The 19,741-nt window shown below is 37.4% G+C and overlaps 1 protein-coding gene across 1 annotated transcript in view; it reads right to left on the bottom strand.

The window, feature by feature from the left end:
* Positions 1 to 4,738: 4,738 nt before the first annotated feature.
* Positions 4,739 to 19,741, bottom strand: part of LOC111160628 (tripartite motif containing 69) — a 34,051-nt gene continuing 19,048 nt past the window's right edge. Inside the window, exons 4-8 of the mRNA XM_022523856.1 lie at positions 19,328 to 19,423; positions 16,481 to 16,714; positions 15,530 to 15,552; positions 15,323 to 15,447; positions 4,739 to 5,296 (exon numbers count right to left, since the gene is read on the bottom strand). Of these exons, the coding sequence (XP_022379564.1) occupies positions 4,755 to 5,296; positions 15,323 to 15,447; positions 15,530 to 15,552; positions 16,481 to 16,714; positions 19,328 to 19,423 (1,020 nt within the window). The 3' untranslated portion in view covers positions 4,739 to 4,754. The remainder of the gene's footprint in view (positions 5,297 to 15,322; positions 15,448 to 15,529; positions 15,553 to 16,480; positions 16,715 to 19,327; positions 19,424 to 19,741) is intronic.

The raw sequence follows: 19,741 nt of genomic DNA, 5'->3' as shown, positions 1-19,741 counted from the left end.
TTGAAATTTCCCTTATGATTGAAGTATATGGTCAGTGTTCTCTGTGTGTTTGCAAAGAATATTCTGCAGCTGTTGGATATTCTGAGTGTTGGATGCAGGATTCTGCATGTTTATATGGTCAAATTTGTTAATCATATTGTCAGGTTTTACTATCAGTTACTGAAAGAAGCATATTAAAATCTCCTTTGTGGATAAATTGACTTCTTGTTAATTTTTGCTTTATATATATTGAAATTATGTTGTTAGGTGCATGCTAATGTATACTTTCTACTTGGCTGAACTATTAAGCCCTTAAATATGAAAGGCAAAACTTTAAAACACAGGAATAAAACAGGGGAGAATACCTCTCGAGAAGGCCTCTGGGTAGAGAATAACATTTTAACAGACACAAGTATTAACCAGTAGAAAGTATTTGCACTATGAATAACCAACAAAAGATTGGTATCTAGAGCACATAAGTAACCCTATGATTCAGTAAGAGACAGACAACTCAATAGATAATATGGGCAAACACCTGAATAGACATTTCATAGAAGAAGAAATTTAAATGGCCAATAAACTTAAAAAAAGATGCTCAGCCATAGGGGTAATTAGGGAAATGCAAACTAAAACTATGAGATACCATCATGTACCCACTTAACTGGTAATAACCGAATTGCTAAAAACATAGATTAATGGGAACTTTGGGAATGTAAATTGGCATAGTCACTTTGACCAACAATTTAGCATTACTTACTTAAAAATGTGCATACCCTACTGGCCAACATTTATTAGATATATACCTAGAGAAACTCTTGCTCTCCTTTACCAGTACATCTTGTACAATAATGTTTATGGCAAAATTGTTGCTAAAGCAACAGCAACAACCAAAAACAAAACTAGAGGGGCGCCTGGGTGGCTCAGTGGGTTAAAGCCTCTGCCTTCAGCTCAGGTCATGATCCTATGGTCCTGGGATCGAGCCCCGCATTGGGCTCTCTGCTCGGCAGGGGGCCTGCTTCCTCCTCTCTCTCTGCCTACCTGTGATCTCTGTCAAATAAATAAATAAAATCTTTATTAAAAAAAAACTAGAAACAACTACTTATTTATCAACAGTAGTTTGGATATTTAAACTGTTGTAGTTTCACAGAATGGAATACAACATAATTTTGAATTTCAAAAAAGCTAAGGAAGACATAGAACATGATTCCATTCATTTAAACTTCAAATAACAGACATAAGGGGGGGGGTTCCTGGCTGGATCAGTTGGAAGAGTATGTGACTCGAACTCAGGGTGGTGAGTTTGAACCCATGTTGGGTGTAGAGATTACTTAGATAAATATTTTTTTTAATTAAAAAAAAACAGACATAATGAAACTTTTTTTTAAGGATATATATATATGAAAAAAGCAAATCAGTATGGTTGTTGGAAAAATATACCTATGAATTATTTTCAGAAAGAAAAAAAAAACAGGTACAAAATATAGAATAATTATTACTTCAGGGCCTAGAGAGGGACACTGGGAGCCTTAAAAGGTTTTGATACTATTCTATATGCAAAACTAGATGGTCAATTAATGAGTATCTGTTTTTTGTATCATTCTCTAAATTGCATATATATATATACACTCACACACACATAACATATATATATAAATACTCTCTTGTGTATATTTTACAATTTAATTCTTAAAAATAATCAATTAGGTAAACTTTGGAGGGTTTTATGTAAAGTAGTTAAGCATATCTCTGGCCTTGAATAAATCACTTTTACTCATCTGAAAAATAAATTTGTCCAGAGCATCTCTTTCCTAGGAAGTACTTGGTAATCCAGTATTTCTTTTTTTTCTCCTATATCTCCAATATCATTGCACAGTTACACAACTGTGCAATGATATTGCCACTGCTATTCTAAAGGTCAATTTAGTCACAGAAAAGTGCAGTCATTGTCCTTTTAAGGTTCTCATCTTTGAATCCTAACACAGTGACTTTACCTTCTACTTTTTTTTACTAGCAGGCTCGTCTCCTATAGCCTGGGATAAAACAATATATAAGATAGCTCTAATAATAATTCTTAGTGAATACCATTCAGAGTCTATTTCTAGCAGGAAAGTCTCATATTGGTGTTTTATGATTCATACTCATTAGAAGGATTCATACTCATTAGAAGAATTCCTGCCTTTAATTGTAATCTGAGTTCTATATAGAAGGATTGCTCAAATTATTCTGTATAGAATAACCAATTAGGGGCACCTGGGTGGCTCAGTGGGTTAAAGCCTCTGCCTTCGGCTCAGGTGATGATCCCAGGGTCCTGGGATCGAGCCCTGCATTGGGCTCTCTGCTCAGCAGGGAGCCTGCTTCCTCCTCTCTCTCTGCTTACCTCTCTGCCTACTTGTGATCGCTATCTGTCAAATAAATAAATAAAATCTTTTAAAAAAAAGAATAACCAATTATTGGGGAAAACTGCGTGAAAATAAATTTGTGTTTTCTATGATAAGACAAATGCTGGAAAGTTAAGATAGTATGTTAGAGAAAATATTAAGGTAGATACCTGCAGATAGTGGAAAATATGTATACACCTGTGGTCCGTCCTGGTTCCCCTGGTGATTTGGAAAAAAAATTTATTTTTCCCTTTTTCGAAAAATTTATTGTGGTATAATTTACATCCCATAAAATCTGCCTGTTATAAGTATATGGTTTACTAATTTCTAGTATATTTATATAGTTATCCAACCATCAACCACAAAAAACATTCATTTTTAAGAAATATATTTACCTATTCAGATTAGAATTTTTTATTCATTCCTATTCATCTTTCACTATCTCCACCTTAATCACAACTTTTCTTTAGAATTTTATCTTCCTATTCTGGTGAATATTAGCCTCTCCTTTTTCTGAACTCTGTAGTACTTCTCTATCCCCAAAGACAGACTTTAGATATTGATTAAATATCCAAGTATCTGAATTTAAGTCTCTCCAAATGAACCTTTTTTTCTTTTTATGTTTCTTTTATGTCTTTCAAAACATCCAGCAAGGTTCAGGCACAAAACAAGTCCTTATTACATTCTGATTGAAGTGAATTTATTTATTTATTTATTTATTTTAAGATACACAATTTGGGGTGCCTGGGTGGCTCATTCAGTTAAGTGGCTGTCTTCAGCTCAGGTCATGGTCCTGGGGTCTTGGGATCCAACCCCTCATTGGGCTCCCTGCTCAGTTGGAAACCTGTCTCTCCCTTTGCCTCGCCCCCCTACCCCGCTTATACATGTCCTCTCACTCTCCTTCAAACAAATAAATAAAATCTTTTGAAAAAAAGATACACGATTTATTTATGTATTTATTTGTTTATTTAAGTAGGCTCCATGTCCAATGTAGGGCTGGAACTCACAGCCTCGAGATAAGACTTGCATGCTCTACTGACTGAACCAGCCAGATGCCACAAATTTTTTTTATTTATTTAAGTAGTTTTCTTTAAAAGTAGCCATAGTCATGTCATGGCTGTTTGCCCAACTCAGCAGCTATGAATATGTGTGTATTGTAAATGCCAGCAGTACAAATGCCACAGAATATTACCTGTGGTATATGTGTATCCTTCCCATTATGATAGATAAGATAGGGAGCTTTTACCCTGCCAAAGAGTGTTGGTGAGTGCTAATTGCAATTTTAAAGGGCCAGTGCTGTAGGTCCTAGGTACCCCCCCCACGCCCAAACCCTATCAGATATAGAGAATGAAGCCTAGTTAGATCAGACTTTGAAGGAAAAGAAGGGATAGTTTATCAAGGGTACTGCTGAGCTAAATGATGCTAAGATAGTTCATCAAGGGTACTGCTAAGCTAAATGATGCCAAATAATCTAACTGTAGACAGAAGGAACACGCTGGAGGATGGGTGTACTAGAGAGGACAAGATAAAAAACACTGATATTTAAATTATAGGCAGGAATGATGGAAAAGACATAGTCGAAAGCAGACTGAAATACTTAAATATATTTGAGTACAGAAAAACAAGTACCTCCATAGACAAAGCAAGAAAAAGAGAGAGAGTCAGATTTGCTGGACTCTTGAGAGAATTCAAGACAAACTTATAAACTAGCCCAGATGATTTCCTATTTTTTCTATAAATCTCTGCAACAAGTTCTAGAAAAGAAAGCTATTGCAAAATTTATATTTAAAGATAAATGGGGAGGGGGCGCCTAGGTGGCTCAGTTGATTAAGCTTCTGCCTTCAGCTCAGGTCATGAGCCTAGAGCCCTGGGATCGAGCCCCTCATTGGGCTCCCTGCTCAGCAGGGAGTCTGCTCTTCCCTCTCCTTCTGCTCCTGCCCCCCTCTTGTGCTCTCTGTTTCTCTCAAAATGAATAAATAAAATCTCTTAAAAATAAAGAATAAATAGGAAGAAGAGTACACATCTAAAAATTTACCTATTAAGAGTCTTGTGCTAAGAATAATAGAATAATTAATAGCATAATAGAATTTCAGGGCACTTTTGGAAAGGCTTTCCAAGCATCACAAACTGAAGTTGCAGTTTGCTCCAGTAACAATAGCATGATGATCATTCTCATGAAGAGTGGCTCCTGCATCACAGAAGACCCCAGAGAAGTGGAAGAACATCTTGAAAAGCTCCAGTGAAATCCATTTAAGACACTGAGAATGAAATTTAGTTCTGTGAATCCTTTCTTCATTATTCCAGAGTTTACCATAAGCTGGAAAGAGAAATAGTGAGACTGGTAAACTATTTTAATACCTCTTTAATAACACTCTGAATACACAATAGTATGACTAATTACTGTGGATGTAAGATATGCAAGGGTTCTTTATTCTCTCCACCATCATTAAGGCAAGGGCAGAAGTAGGGATAAAGTTTCTCCGTGAAATTGTTAGTGAAGGTGTAAATGTGGGTCATGGTTTTAGCGTTGTAGAAGGACACCTGCCCTCCTTCATAATCCAGGTATATGCCGACCTTGTTGAGGTTGTTAGTCAGTTTCAGACTGCAAGATGGCAAATCCAGAGCCTTTAGATCAGTTTGGTTCCTTAGTCTTAAAAGCCAGAATCCTTGCTCAGGAGTCAGAGGACAGCTGCCCTTCCGAATGATGGATTCTCTGACGACTCCAACTGTCCATTTTGTCTTCTTTGCTACTTCTACTTCCCAGTACCACTTTCCAGATGTGAAGCCTTTTGAGCCCAGCACAGCCACACTTGAGTCAAACCTTTCTGGATCATCGGGCATTACCTGCTTAATGTCACCATGCCACACACTGGTTCGGTTTTTGGAGAGCATCAGATTTGGGTGAGCTGTTTTAGGGTCCAGAGTTAATGAAGATAGGCCTAGTAAGAAAAGAAAGCAGGGCATGGGAGAAAAGGGATGAATGCAAATTCCTATAGTTAAAGACCGTATTTACACAGAAGTCACTACTTTATCTTCCCATGCACGTATGCTCTCAGACAAGTAATTACTTATATACTTGTTTTATACCCATATGGCTATATTCTATACATTTTTAAATTAGTGGTAAAAGTCTGACTTTATTCTGAAGAAATTTATGGTCCAACAAAGAAAACAATACAAATAATATTAATCTGTACTAAAAATTTTTAAGAAAATACAAATGTCGAAGGCGTAAAGATAGGTAAGTTTGTCCTTGGAAAATTTTTTAAAGACAGTAAGTATTTCAGTTATGAGATGTATTCGGGATGCACTGGATAAACAGAGGCCAAAAAGCAATGGGTTAAAAATAGCAGCTTGCCTATTAGAGGCAGGTAATTCTGAGCTACCTGGGAGGGTTTAGAAGACAACGGTGAGAATTTATATTTGGTTTAATAGATAATGGGACTTTTGAGATGTGGAATGGTTTATGCCACTGCTAATCAGAATGTGTGGTTACCAATCTGGGACAAAACAGTACAGAAATTAAAATTAAGCTCTTAGAATCTCTCCTTCCATCCTTCCTTCCTTCCTTCTTTTTTTTGTTAAATATTTATTTACTTATTTTAGAAAGATAAAGAGAATGTGTGGGGAAGGGCAGAAGGAGAGAATCTCTAGCAGACTCAGTGAGGAGCCCAACCTGGGGCTTGATCTCATGACCCTGAGTTCATGACCTGAGCCGAAATCAAGAGTCAAACACTTAAACTGACTGAGCCACCCAGGTGCCCTGCTCTTAGAAACTTTCATAGCAATTTGATAGAGTAATTTTATGTCAATTGGTCTAATAATTAAACAACTGCACTTGCACTTTGTAATATTTTTAAATTCCACTTCTTCAGGTAATTAATTTGTATTGTCTTCCACAAATATATCAGTCCATGACAGGTTGAGATTTTAAAAACTGGTTATTCATCACAGGTTTTTTTGTCTAGCACTGATTTAGACAAGTAAGTGGGCAGCAATGTAAAAAATTCTAAATGAAGAGATGTTGGAAGCATATCAGCAAGGAGATAACATAAATTTTAGGTGTAAGGTAACCAAACCTTGGCACAAAATTTAAAGGAAACAAACTATGTGTTCACACGAGGGACACAGATACCTATATGCATGCACTTGCCGTTAATGAATTTATTTATCTTGGAAGTGAAATCATCCAGTCTAACTTTCTCTTCCCAGAGAAGCCAGAGTCTTTTGTATCATCCCAAGAAACTCTATTCTAATATGAGACTTTGTAGAATCCTGACTTTTTCCATACAGGCTGAATCTTCCCTCCGTCACATATTGCCATTTGTCTTGGGTTGTTCCTCTTCCAGTGTGAGAACTGCGATTTCTTTAGAGTTGTCAGACTCCTTACCAACCTTTTTAGAACTGCAGTCTGCTGTTGTCACCAAACCTCTCACACCTCCAGCTAACTCAGCCTGCCCTGGCTCCAAAGATAGAAGTCAGCTTTGCCTCCCCTCTTTTCTTCTCATACCATATTCAGTCCAACAGTAAATTCTGTCAACTCCACCTTTAAAATATATCCTGAGCCTACTCAGAATATAGACAGACAGATAACTTGCACAAATACTGCTAGCCTGGACTATTACAGTAGCTTTTTAACTGTTCTGTTTCCGCTCTTGCCCATCTGCATCCTTTTCTGCCATATGAATGAGATCATCCAGTTCTACTCAACACACTCTTAATGCTTTCCATCACACCCAAGATAAAATCTGGAGTCCTTACAGAGCAAACAGGACCTACATGATTTACCTACTTCTGTGACCTCATCTCCTAACACATACCTCCCTTATTTACTTTGATCCAATCACCTCTACCTTTTGGCTGTTTCTTGAATATACAATACTCTTTCAGACTTGAGGGTCTTTACACTTTCTTTCCTTGTCCTCAAACACTCTTTCCCCATATGGTTCACTCCTTTACATTATTCCAGCCTTTGTTCATGCAAGTTCAGTGAGATATCAGTGATAGAATATAAATAGATGCTACAGTGTTCACTATAAAATTCTTTTTTTTTTAAGATTTTATTTATTTATTTGACAGACAGAGATCACAAGTAGGCAGAGAAGCAGGCAGAGAGAGAGGGAGGAAGCAGGCTCCCTGCTGAGCAGAAAGCCCGATGTGGGGCTCCATCCTAGGACCCTGGGACCATGACCTGAGCCGAAGGCAGAGGCTTTAACCCACTGAGCCACCCAGGTGCCCCCACTATAAAATTCTTTAAAGTTTTCTGTATGTTTGGAAATGTCTGGAATAAATACATAGGGAGGAATAAATACATAATAAAACATAGGGAGGGAGGAGTTAACTCCTCAAAGTTTTTTTTCTGGCTAATGCCAAAAATAGTAGTTTCATCTGTCCATCACTGTTTGTACTCTTATCCTACTTTATTTTTTCTCATGAATACTTACTTATTGAATATACCTTGATTTGTTTTAACAATGGTTATCACTTTGTGAAATTATTTACTGTTTCAATGTCCATTTCTTCCACTAGAATGTAATCTCTGAGAAGGTAGGGACTTTATCTATTTTGTTTCCTCACATACCTTCAAAATTTGTAACTGTTCATAGTTCATTCAAGCATTCAAGTAACTATTTGTTCAAGCATTCAAGTAACTATTTGTTAAATAAATAAATGAACTTCAGAATTCCATTTGAATCCTTGACACCCAACTAATCCCACCATGCTTCATATTCTTGTTATGCTTGGCCAAAACCCATAATGTAGACCCTTCCAATGATTTATGCTTTAATGTACTCTTATCCCCATTGGTCTGTTCTTTGGTTCCTCTACCTTCACCCATCCTCCTACTCCTCCCACCCATCCCTTTCACTTTGCCCTGTAGAACTCCCTCTCTAAATAACTCTCCTGCATCCTCACTTTACAGATTTCTCTCATCACCTTACCGTAACAGAAACCTGGCTGGTTCTTCTCCCAAAAAAATACAACTTGTTGGGGTGCCTGGGTGGCTCTGTGGGTTAAAGCCTCTGCCTTTGGCTCAGGCCCTGATCCCAGGGTCCTGGGATAGAGCCCCACATTGGGCTTTCTGCTCAGCAGGGAGCCTGCTTCCTCCTCTCTCTCTGCCTGCCTCTCTGCCTACTTGTGATCTGTCTGTCAAGTAAATAAATAAAAATCTTTAAAAAAATACAACTTGAAAAGTTCATGAGACTATTCATTTTCTAATTTCAGAGCTACCACTCTGAAAAAAATCACTCTTCTTTTGAGGCTCTTGTCATTCCATTTCTTAATACCCTCTATCTCTATTTGATGTTATTATGTACAGGCTTCCTCATTATACTCTCTGCATTTGGGGTTAACTTTACTCCTCTACCCCAACTCCAGCCCATCATCCCAAGTGATTTCACTGTCTTTTGGATATAGCCATTTTTCCATTCTTACATTCTCGATTTTACTGCTAGTGATTTTTGACTCCTTTACATTTCAGCTATCCATATTAATGACCACATTCTGGATCTTGTAGTCATTGGGAACTATTCATTCTCTAAAATCTTAAACTCAGATATCCCATCCTCTTATATTTTATTTTCTCACTTTCATCTCCCCTACAACCATTACCTGATTTTCTTAACAACTCTAGTCTTTCATTTCTCGTTATTATCCTAATCTGGCGGCTTCCTGGCTTAAAATCCTTCCCTAAACTACTGAACATTGACAGTTATATTGCCAATAACCTTATCACTTTTATCCTTGTATCTGCAGCATCTGCCATGCAACTCTCCAACGCTGGATCTATCTAGCTATCAAAATTAACATGCTAATTCCTGACCATTGTAGGAGGAAAATCACAAAATTGCACATGTAGATATTACTGCAGATTCGTTATTTCCATTCTGTGTTTGACCATCAGCACTGCCTGGAACTCCTATATTTCCCAATCAAATACTTTCCAGTTCCTCACAACAGCAATTTCAGACCTGCAGCAACCTCCTCAAACCGCTATACCATCACTTCCTTCCTTATTGCCAGGCAGATGACTTCATCTCCTGCTTCACAAAGAAAATATAGTACATCTTATAGGACTCTCTCACTTCTAACCACTCATTCTGCAAGTTCCATCTGATAAAATTATTTACCTCCACCATTTTATCTTCTCTACATTTTCAGAGGAAACTGAGGAAACTCAATACTTCTGTCTGCTGGATCTCACTCTTCCCTACTTCCACCAGTTATCCCATCTTTTTTAAATTTAATTTAATTTAATTTAACTTAATTTAATTTAATTTTTTCAGTGTTCCAAGAAGTTATCCCCTGTCCTATACCATTGGTCTCTGCCTTTCTATAGGCTGTTTTCCTTCACTATGTTTTAAAAAGTTCTTTTTTGGGGTGCCTGCCTGGCTCAGCTGGAAGAGCACGTGACTCTTGATGTGGAGGTCATGGGTTCGAGCCCCACGCTGGGTGTAGAGATTACTAAAAATGTTTTAAAAAGTCTTCTTTTGACTCTGTTGCCACATTCACATCTTCCCTTTTAATGAAGCTTCTCAAGCAAGTGACCTATTTACTTCACTACTGCTTCATTTCAAATCACTCCTGAACCCTTCATAATATAACTTAAACACAATCCACTCATTTAAAATTGCTGCACTGAAAGATAACCACACACACTAGTATACTCACAGTCCTAGCAGCCAAAGTATATAAATAATTTATACAACTTACACAACTGCACGAGAAAAGATATTTGCAAATGAGATATCCTCTAAGGGGTTAATTTCCAAAATACATAAAGAACTTAGACAACAACAACAAAAACAAATAATCAAATTTTTTAAAAACGGGCAGAGGACCTGAATAGACATTTTTCCAAAGAAGACATACATATGGCCAACAGACACATGAAGAGATGCTCAACATCATTAAGCCTCAGAGAAATGAAAATTAAGGCTACTTTACTCCTGTCAGAATGACTAGAATCAATAACATGAGAAATAACAAGCATTGGAAGATGCAGAGAAAATTGAACCTTCGTGTACTGTTGGTGGGAATGCAAATTGGTGCAGCCAGTATAGAAAACAGTATGGAGTTTCCTCAAAAAGTTAAAAATAGAATTACCATATGATCCAGTAATTCCACTACTGGGTATTTACCCAAAGAAAATGAAAACACTAATTTGAAAAGATTTATGCACCCTTATGTTTATTGCAGCATTATTTACAATAACTAAGATCTGGAACTAACCTAAGTGTCCATCGGTAGATGAATGGATTAAAAATGAGGTGATATATATACAATGGGGTATTACTCAGCCATAAAAAAGAATGAAATCTTGCCATTTGTGGCAACATGGATGGATCTAGAGGATCTAATGCCAAGTGAAGAAGTTAGAGAAAAACACATACCGTATGATTTTTTCATACGTGGAATTTAAGAAACAAAACAAAAAAAGAAAAAGAAACCACTCCCTCCCCTTTTTAAAAAGATTTTATTTTTAAGTAATCTCTACACCCATCATGGGCGGGGGGGCTTAAATTCCCAACCCTGAGATCAAGAGTTGCATGCTCCACCGGCTGAGCCAAATAGCTGTTGTCCCAAGAAAACAGACTCTTAAATACAGAGAGCAAACTGATGGTTGCCAGAGGGGAGGTGAGCGGGAGAATGAGTGAAATAGAGGGGATTAAGAGTACACCTATCTTAATTAGCACTGAGAAATATATGAATCCTTGAATCATTTTTTGTATACCTGAAACTAATACAACACGACATGTTAATTATCTTGAGTAAAAAAAAAAAAAAAATTGCCCTTACCAAAGTCCCCATCCCTGTTAAAAAATCTCTTTCCAATCACTGTTTTTCTTTTTTTTTCTTTTCTTTTCCTTCTTTTTTTTTTTTTTTTTCTTTTTGGAGAGGGACAGAGATGGGGTAGGGGATGAAAGGGGAGAGGGAGAAAGAGAAGAGAATCTTAGGCCCAGTGTGGAACCCAAATGCAGAGCTTAGTCTCACAAACCTGAAATCATGACCTGAGTCAAAATCAAGAGTTGGATGTTTAACTGACTGAGCCACCCAGGTACCCCTCCAATCATTTTCTAAATTGGTCTTCACGTTTGGCATGAGTGACTGCTCCCTTCTTCTTGACACTCTTTTTCCTTAGATTCTGTGTCTACTGCATTTCCTGGTTTTCTTCTTAACCTCTTTTGCCAAAATTCCTCAATCTTTTTGGGAGGCGTCATTGCCCTTTATTTCTATATCAGATGCTTTCTCCTTAACTGTATGTTCTCACTTTTCTTGGGAAATCTCATTTATATCAACAGCTTCAGCCACCCCACTCAATACCGCTTATTTTAGCCCTGGCCTCTCTTGTAAGCTCCAGTTAGAATAGTTACCCATTTGAATATATTCACTTAGTTTTCCTATAGATCCTTCAACACAACATGGCCAAAATGAACTCCTCAACCCCCTCCAAAATCTGTATCTCCTATAGTTTTATCCTTGACATTACCTTTCCCTATCCCCTACTACCAGCTCCTGTCCAGTATATTTCAGCTTCTGGAATTCTGTCTCTAGAATCTATTCTTTATTTTCCATTCCCATTCCCATGCCTTTGGCTTAGCTCTTAACTTTTCACCTAGGTAGCTAGTCATAGACTCTACTCTGGTCTTTTAGTGTCTCCTTCCTGGGACAGAAATTATGTCTTTTATTTCTGTATCAATTGAGTCCAACTTAGTGCTTAGCACATACTAGGCTTTCCAAAAGAGAATGTTGAATAAATGAATAAACTTTGGTAATGTTTTACTGGTACATAACTAAAAGAAATAAAGTGGTTTTTTAAAAGATTTTATTTATTTATTTGAGAGAGAGAGAATGAGAGAGAGAGCACATGAGAGGAGAGAGGTCAGCTGGAGAAGCAGACTCCCTGCCAAGCAGGGAGCCTGATGTGGGGGACTTGATCCTGGGAGCCCAGTATCATGACCTGAGCCAAAGGCAGTTGCTCAACCAACTGAGCCACCCAGGCACCCTATATTAAAGTGTTTTAAATTGAATTATTCCATACACTGGAATTGATAAAACTACAACCAGCAGACCAAATGTAGCCTGCTGCCTATTTTGTAAATAAATTTGTATTGAAAACATTAACTGAAAATTGAACACATTAACAGCCATTCATTTACACATTGTACATGATTACCATTTCTTTTTTTTTTTTTAAGGTTTTATTTGTTTATTCGACTGTGAGAGACACAGCAAGAGAGAGAGAGAGAGAGAGAGAGAGAACACAAGCAGGGGCAGTGGGAGAGGGGAGAAGCAGGCTTCCCACCAAGCAGGGAGCCCAATGTGGGGCTCAATCCCAGGATCCTGGGATCATGACCTGAGCCAAAGGCAGATGCTTAATAATGAGCCACCCAGGCACCCCTATGATTGCCATGTCACTGCAATGACAGTTAAGTAGTTAAATTTTGTTGAAACATGCAATCCACAAAACCTAAAATATTTACTATCAGACCATTTATTTAAAAAAAAGAAAAAAATATCCAGCCTCTGCCCTAAAACAATAACTGCTACTATAAGGCAGGAATAGAGAAAATACAAGCCTAAAGAATAAGCAAAGGTCTAGAAATAAAAAGTAAGAAGTATATTTTACCAAGGTTCGACCACAGTTACGTTATTAGTAAAATAACCATAGATTAAATGAATCTCATTTGATTTTCTTAGATGTCGACTTATACCAAAAATAAAGAAAAGTCAGTTTGTGCTTTAAATGATTGCTAGAAGTGAATTTTTATTTTATAGGGCAAAGAGTACAAGAAGTAACGCATGTGATCTGAACACTGCTCGAATTTGCAGAGTAGAGTAACACAGAAGAGGGAGCTATATAGAGACTTTCAAATATCTACGAAGGGATTCCCTTAAGGTTGTATTAATGTACAGTGAAACTAATTAGGGCCAGTGAAAGAATCTCTAGAAAACGGGAGTCTGAAGAATTACTAGAGCTCACACAAGTCTGGCAATAGTTTTCAATCCTGCAAGCCATAATGGGAAAATGTTGTAATATATGGAACATCAGGCAGAGTACTCAGAAGGATATTACTTTAGGAAATGGGCTGAGTTAGCCCTACATTAAAGACTGCTCTTGAACCACTCTAGCAAAGCTTAAACACCTCAACAAAGCTCAAAAGGAAAAAGGTTATTTAACTACATGCCAAAGTTAAATCCAATAGAATTTAAAGGATTACAACAAGATCCAGTGAACAGCAATGTAAAATTGATCATGTTTGGCATTCAATAAAAAATAACCAGCTGGCAGAAACAAATCTCCCATGCAGAAAATTCCAAATAATTTATGTAAATAGTCTACACTCCTTAAGAGTGGGCTGTGCATAGTGACTTCCTTCCATAGTGTAAAGGGGTCAGGGAGTAACTTTATAGTGAGAAATCTGACAAATACTGCCTCAGCACAGATGTTATAAGTAGAAACAAATACCAAGATGCTAGATTTAAGCCCAATCATATTGATAATAACATTAAATGTCAGGGGTCAAAATGCCTCAATTAAAAGATTATCAGATCAGATTTAAAAACCCACAAGGCTTTACATGCTAGCTACATAAAATGTACCTGAAATATAAAAACACTAATAAGTTAAAAATAAGGTGGGAAAAAATACATCACTGTGCAGTGATGTTTCCATAAAACAAGATTATTGATATATGCAATAACATAGGTAAATCTCAGAAAGCATTATGCTAAGTGAAAAAAGCCAGATAGAAAAGATTACATGATGTATGATTCCATTTATTTGAGAGTTTAGAAAAGGCGCAACTAAAGTGAAATAAAGCAGATCTGTGAGTGTTAGGGGCTAGGAAGAGAATGAAGGGACTGACTACAAAGGAATATGGAGTTTTGAGGGTGATTGAAACTTTTAGAGATGTTTACAGAAGTTTATACATTTGTCAAAACTCATCAAATTGCACACTTAAAATTGGTAAATTTTATTCTGTATTAATTAAACCTCAGCAAAGCTGTGTTTTCATTGTCAATTACTTGGAAAATTTGTTAACAGGAATAAATTTGTGATTTTCATTAAATCAGTAACTACAAACAATAATAATGTATGTGAATTAGAAATATTTAGAATTTTATTTTATAAATATTACTTAGAACTTTATGTTCTTGAATTGCCATTTGAGTTCTTTTTTCCTGCTCAGTCCCTTGGTATCTGCAGGATAAACAAAAACGTGTGTCCTTATTCAACACATCTGTTGAAATTATTGGTTTTCTTTTAAAGCACTGAAGATCTCTAAAGAGTCTCCTAAAATGTTATACATTAGGAACATCAAACACAAGAGGATCTATAAAGACTCTATTACATAAAAATGTATGTACAGGGACGCCTGGGTGGCTCAGTTGGTTAAGCCGCTGCCTTTGGCTCAGGTTGTGATCCCAGGGTTCTGGGATCAAGTCCTGAATTGGGCTCCTTGCTTGGCGGGTAGCCTGCTTCTCTTGCTGCCTCTGCCTGCCACTCTGCCTGCTTGTGTGTACGCTCTCTCTCTCTCTCTCTCTCTCACTCTCTCTCTCTCTGACAAATAAATAAATAAAATCTTAAAAAAAAAAAAGTATGTACAGTAACCTCCTTGTTCAGGGCAGAGAAGCCCAGGGATTTATGGAACTGATTTAGAAAAACAGGATAAAATAACTAGTTGTCATATTTGATAGAACAGTGAAACAAAATCATAGGCTGAGAAGTAATTCTCACATCAGACTCTCTTTCCCAATGAAAAGTCATAAATTCTTGGTCATGGTACAAGAAGAAATTTAGTCATATTGACTGAAGTCTTAACCATAGTCGTCTTTTGGCTAAACTCTACCCTTCCCCCATCACAAACTCTATAGTACTAATTAGGGCCACAGACAAGGTCCCACAGAAGGAACATAGATTCCTGGGAGACCCAGAAACCAATAACTACTACCCATGATACCTGGAGAGAGAGAAAACTGCATTTCCCTCCACATCATATATTGGATGGGACCTTTGTACAGGCCTGGGTTCAGCTTTCTGGAGATAAGCTCTCTGGGCATCAACACCTTTGTTCCTTGTTCCAAGCTGCAGGGGACATAAATAGTTTATTCTTAGATATCCTCCAGGGACTGAAGGAAAGATGTTAATACCATGCAGAAACACTTACCTATCCAAGAGAGATGAGATATCCTAGAAGAGGAAAGGAGTAATAAAGAAGTTAGATGCCTGCTTATCAACACCAGAAATTTCTTTGGTGATACTGGCTACCACCAGAATTTCACCATCACTACTGGGACCTGTGCAGATGTCCTCATTCTATCAGCACTAATTCCTCCCATCCTCCATATGCCTTTTCTGATCAGGTATCCTTCATCTAACTCGTGACAAACTGGTTTTATCTTATTCTGATTTTCTAGAGTTCCCTTTTACGTGGAACAAGAGAAATTGGGATGCCTGGGTTACCAGTTGGTTAAGTGGCTGCTTTCGGCCCAGGTCATGATTTTAGGGTCTTGGGATCGAGCCCCACATCGGGCTCTCTGATCTGTGGGGAATCTGCTTCTCCCCCTCCCTCTGTGTTCTCTCTCTCTCTCAAATAAAATCTTTTAAAAAAAGAGAAAGAGAAATTAATAGGCTATTTCTACTTCTACTGGTTTCAGTAGAAAAACACCATAGGTCTTCCAGTCCCAAAGCTACTTTTTCTTGCTCTGGCTAAGTAAACTTCTGAGGGCTGAGATGATAATGACACTTTAAATGTCAAGCTTCAGGTAGGAAAGACTGGCAAACATCTTTCAAACAAGTCAGTTGAAAGCCAGTCTAAGATACAACTCAGGTTGCAATATTGTTATTTTTGAGAAAAAAACCTTCAAAGTTCTTTATGAAGAAATATTAAAATATTAATAGATACCATTATTAATGTCATTTATTATCTTTTTTAGGAGGGTGAAAGTAAAGCTTCTTATTGAGTGTAAGGCAAAAGTAGCCTTCTGCTTTTCTAGTCTTAAGAGGACTACAGTAGGTTTTTCTTACCCCCTCCTGGTGGGGAAAAGCTGTTTCTACATCTTTCTACCCTCTTTCCCCAACTATTGTACCCATAAATTATGTTGACAGGGAGTCTCACTTTGAGAAACTCGAAGGGATTCTGCTGTTCCATCCGTGCTTGGATGCTCATCAACATTTCCTTGGCTAGGAGACACTGTTCCTGAAGCTGGTTCATATTTAGCTCCATCTCCTCATTCAAGGCTTTCCCCTCTTCTCGGAGCTCATTTAAAATGTTCTTTTCTTTGCTGTGCAGGAACTGATGTAGCTTTAGAAACTCCAAGGAGATGTGTTGCTGCAGATGTAGCTTGTTTTCCTGGAAACCTCCATGATCATCACCCTGGTAATTACTGAGACTAGCACTTGGGGATGGGGGCCCACACCACCAGTACTCATACAACTTGGGAAATAACCATTTAACAGGAAGATGCATTAAAAATGACTCTTGAGTATCATCATTCAACCATACTAAATAGTAGGAGTCCTTGGGGAAACTTACTTTGTTTTTCTTAGTTAGTTCAACAGTTCAGGAATGAAGTAGTCAAAAGTGGTCTCTAGGTACCTATTGCAGTACTGAGGGTGGTAACCAATGCCATATTAAATAAGGCTGTGGGGTTAATTAATTAAACATTCTATAATGAATGATAGTACCCTCCTACCCAGAAGTACAAACCGATATCTACCAAGTGATGCTGTTAAACTGGGGCCATAAGGATGCTGAAAGAACTATTCTTATCTAGAAATCAGAGTTGGGATGATGCGCTTCTGCTTCCAGGACAATATAGAAGAAGCAGGAATGGGCAATGTTTGAAGCACTGAAATTGATAACTGCTTTACCGCTTTCCTAAGGTACTGCGACATCCTCAGGGGTGAACCTTCTGACATCCGGGCTTCTCAGATCCTTATCCTCCTCATTTCTAGTGATCTCCACCTTTATCTATTCATTCTCTTAATTACACAGGACTTTATCATCCCCAGCAATTTCACTCTCTCCAAAATTAACTTCTTATGCTCACTTAATCAGGTAATTCTATTGCAACAATTACTGGGTCTCATCAAAACCTCTTATTCATTGACCCCTTCCATTTCTGTTCATCATCGTCTTCTGTCTCCATGTCTCTTCTTATCCAGCTTGGATTTTATGGTCCATTATTATAATGGCACTCTTAAAATTCATTCTATTCTCTAGCTCACACTTTTCCAGTTTTCCTTTTACCTATTTCATCACTGTTTCTCTGCCTTATTTGTTGGTTCTGTCTCCTCTAACCAACCTCTAAGTATTAGAGTTATTTGATATTCTGTCCGGGGCTCTTTCCTCTTCTCATTGTATATTCTCTTTTTAGGTAATATCCTCTCCTTCCACAGATTTAAGTCACTCTCTATGCTGACTTCTTATTTACAGCCTAGACCAACTTCTGAGCTCCAGATTCCTGTATCCAACTGTCTATTTGATGTTTCCACTCACCCGTCCCATCTAATCAGTCACCACATCCAGGTTTGTTTGTTTTTTTTTAAATCTCTAAAGCATATGCTGAAGTTGTTTATTTCTATCTCTGCTGCCTTTCTAGTCCAAGTTACTATCCTTACTCTCTGGGATCACTGCAATAGCCTTCTAAAATTATCCTTGTCTTTTCACATAGCCACTAGAACTAGACTCATATTTTCAAAATGAGATGAAATCATGTCCTGTTTGAACCCTATGATGGCTTCTTATTCATAGGAAGAAGTTCAAATATCCTAATGTTATCTATAAGGGCCTACATGATTGGACTCATATCTACCTCTTCAGTCTCATCTTGCATACCATAATCCAGTTTTATTGGCCCTCTGTCTAGCTTCCTATCTCAGGACTTTTCTCAACTAACTTCCTATCTCAGGACTTTTCCATATGCTCTTTGCACTTTAAGAACATAGAATGTACTTCTCAAGTACATTCTTCTCCAGGCCACTTCCTTCATATTCCCCTCAACCAGTTCACTTGGCTAAGTTACTTATCCTTCAATTTTCAATTTTAATGGGTGATTTCTTCAGAGAATACCCCTCCCATAGCCTAGATTAGTTCTTCATATGTATGTTCTTATGGTACCCTTTATTTTCATTTATAGTAATTATCACAGTTGTCATTTTATTGCTATTAATGGAATTAATAGCGCCCTAGTATAATATGATATCTAGTCTAATACTTTATCCACTCAATAAATATTTTTTGAGTGAATGAATGTTGACTGTAATAGCTGAACTGGGAACTCTTACAACAGAAACAACATTTTCTGGAGACATCATTATTTCCATCTATCCTTCTTCTTTCTCTTATTGTACATATTTCTTCTTCCAGATGCCAAAAACCAGAGAAGATTCTCTTCCATAGAATAATTAATGAAGAACTAGAACCCCCAGTTTAGCCCCATAACCTAGGAACTGCTTTGCCAAGTTTCTAACTATTAATGTTCTCCTAGAGCTCCTGTGAAGCTCTAGGCAATAGTTTATTTAGTTTGGGGGAAGCTAAGAAAGATCAAATTGGATGGTAAAAAACAGCAATCTGAGAGACCTGCAGTCAGAGGTAGTCTGGTTATAAACCCAAAGAAAAGAAAGATATTTCTTTGGGCATAAAAATCTTTAGTGGATTCTTCTGATAAATCCCTTATTTTGCCATATATAAAAGGAAAGATGAGACAGATCATGACCTCAGAACAATCACCTAGTGACTGAGCCATCAGAAGTATCAGCATGTAACAGGAAAGGTCAGTCTCTTCTCTGTATTGATCAACCATTGAGAACTTATTTCATACAGTGTCCACTTTCTAATTCTATAGCAGGTGCCATTTATTGTATTGATAATATACATATAGGCACCTTTCTCCTCATATAGCTGAAGTTACAAGCAAGGTGTTTCAGTTCTATATCATAACCCCTCTTCCCTGCTTCTCACCTTGTAAGCAGCAATAGCATCTTTCTGCATATTCTTCAGGGACTGAAGTTCCTTCAGGGTTGCCTCCAGTTGACCTTGATGGGTGGTGAGCTCCTTCTGGAGATACCACATAGAATTAATCCACACTAACTTGGGAGATGTCGGGCCATATTGTATCTCTAAGCCCCAGGGTGTCAGGGAAAAAAAGCGAGTTATTGCTGCAAGTGCTTCCTTTCCCCTGAATCATAATTCCTGTTTCTTCAAAGAATTGTAAAGAAAATAACAAGTCATAGAAAAACTTAGTTTTATGCTCTTATTAGCTTACTATAGGGATTTGAAGAAGATAACTCTACATTTTCTACTCTAGTAATAAATACTGTTCTCACTAACTATACTTCTACTTACATTGTTATCATTTAGAATACTCATTTCTGG

This window comes from Enhydra lutris, unplaced genomic scaffold (assembly GCF_002288905.1).
Source record: "Enhydra lutris kenyoni isolate GAN:26980312 unplaced genomic scaffold, ASM228890v2 scaffoldscaffold4, whole genome shotgun sequence".
NCBI lineage: Eukaryota > Metazoa > Chordata > Mammalia > Carnivora > Mustelidae > Enhydra > Enhydra lutris.
The sequence above is the reverse complement of the archived record's forward strand: the minus strand, read 5'-3'. Positions and strand labels throughout refer to the sequence as shown.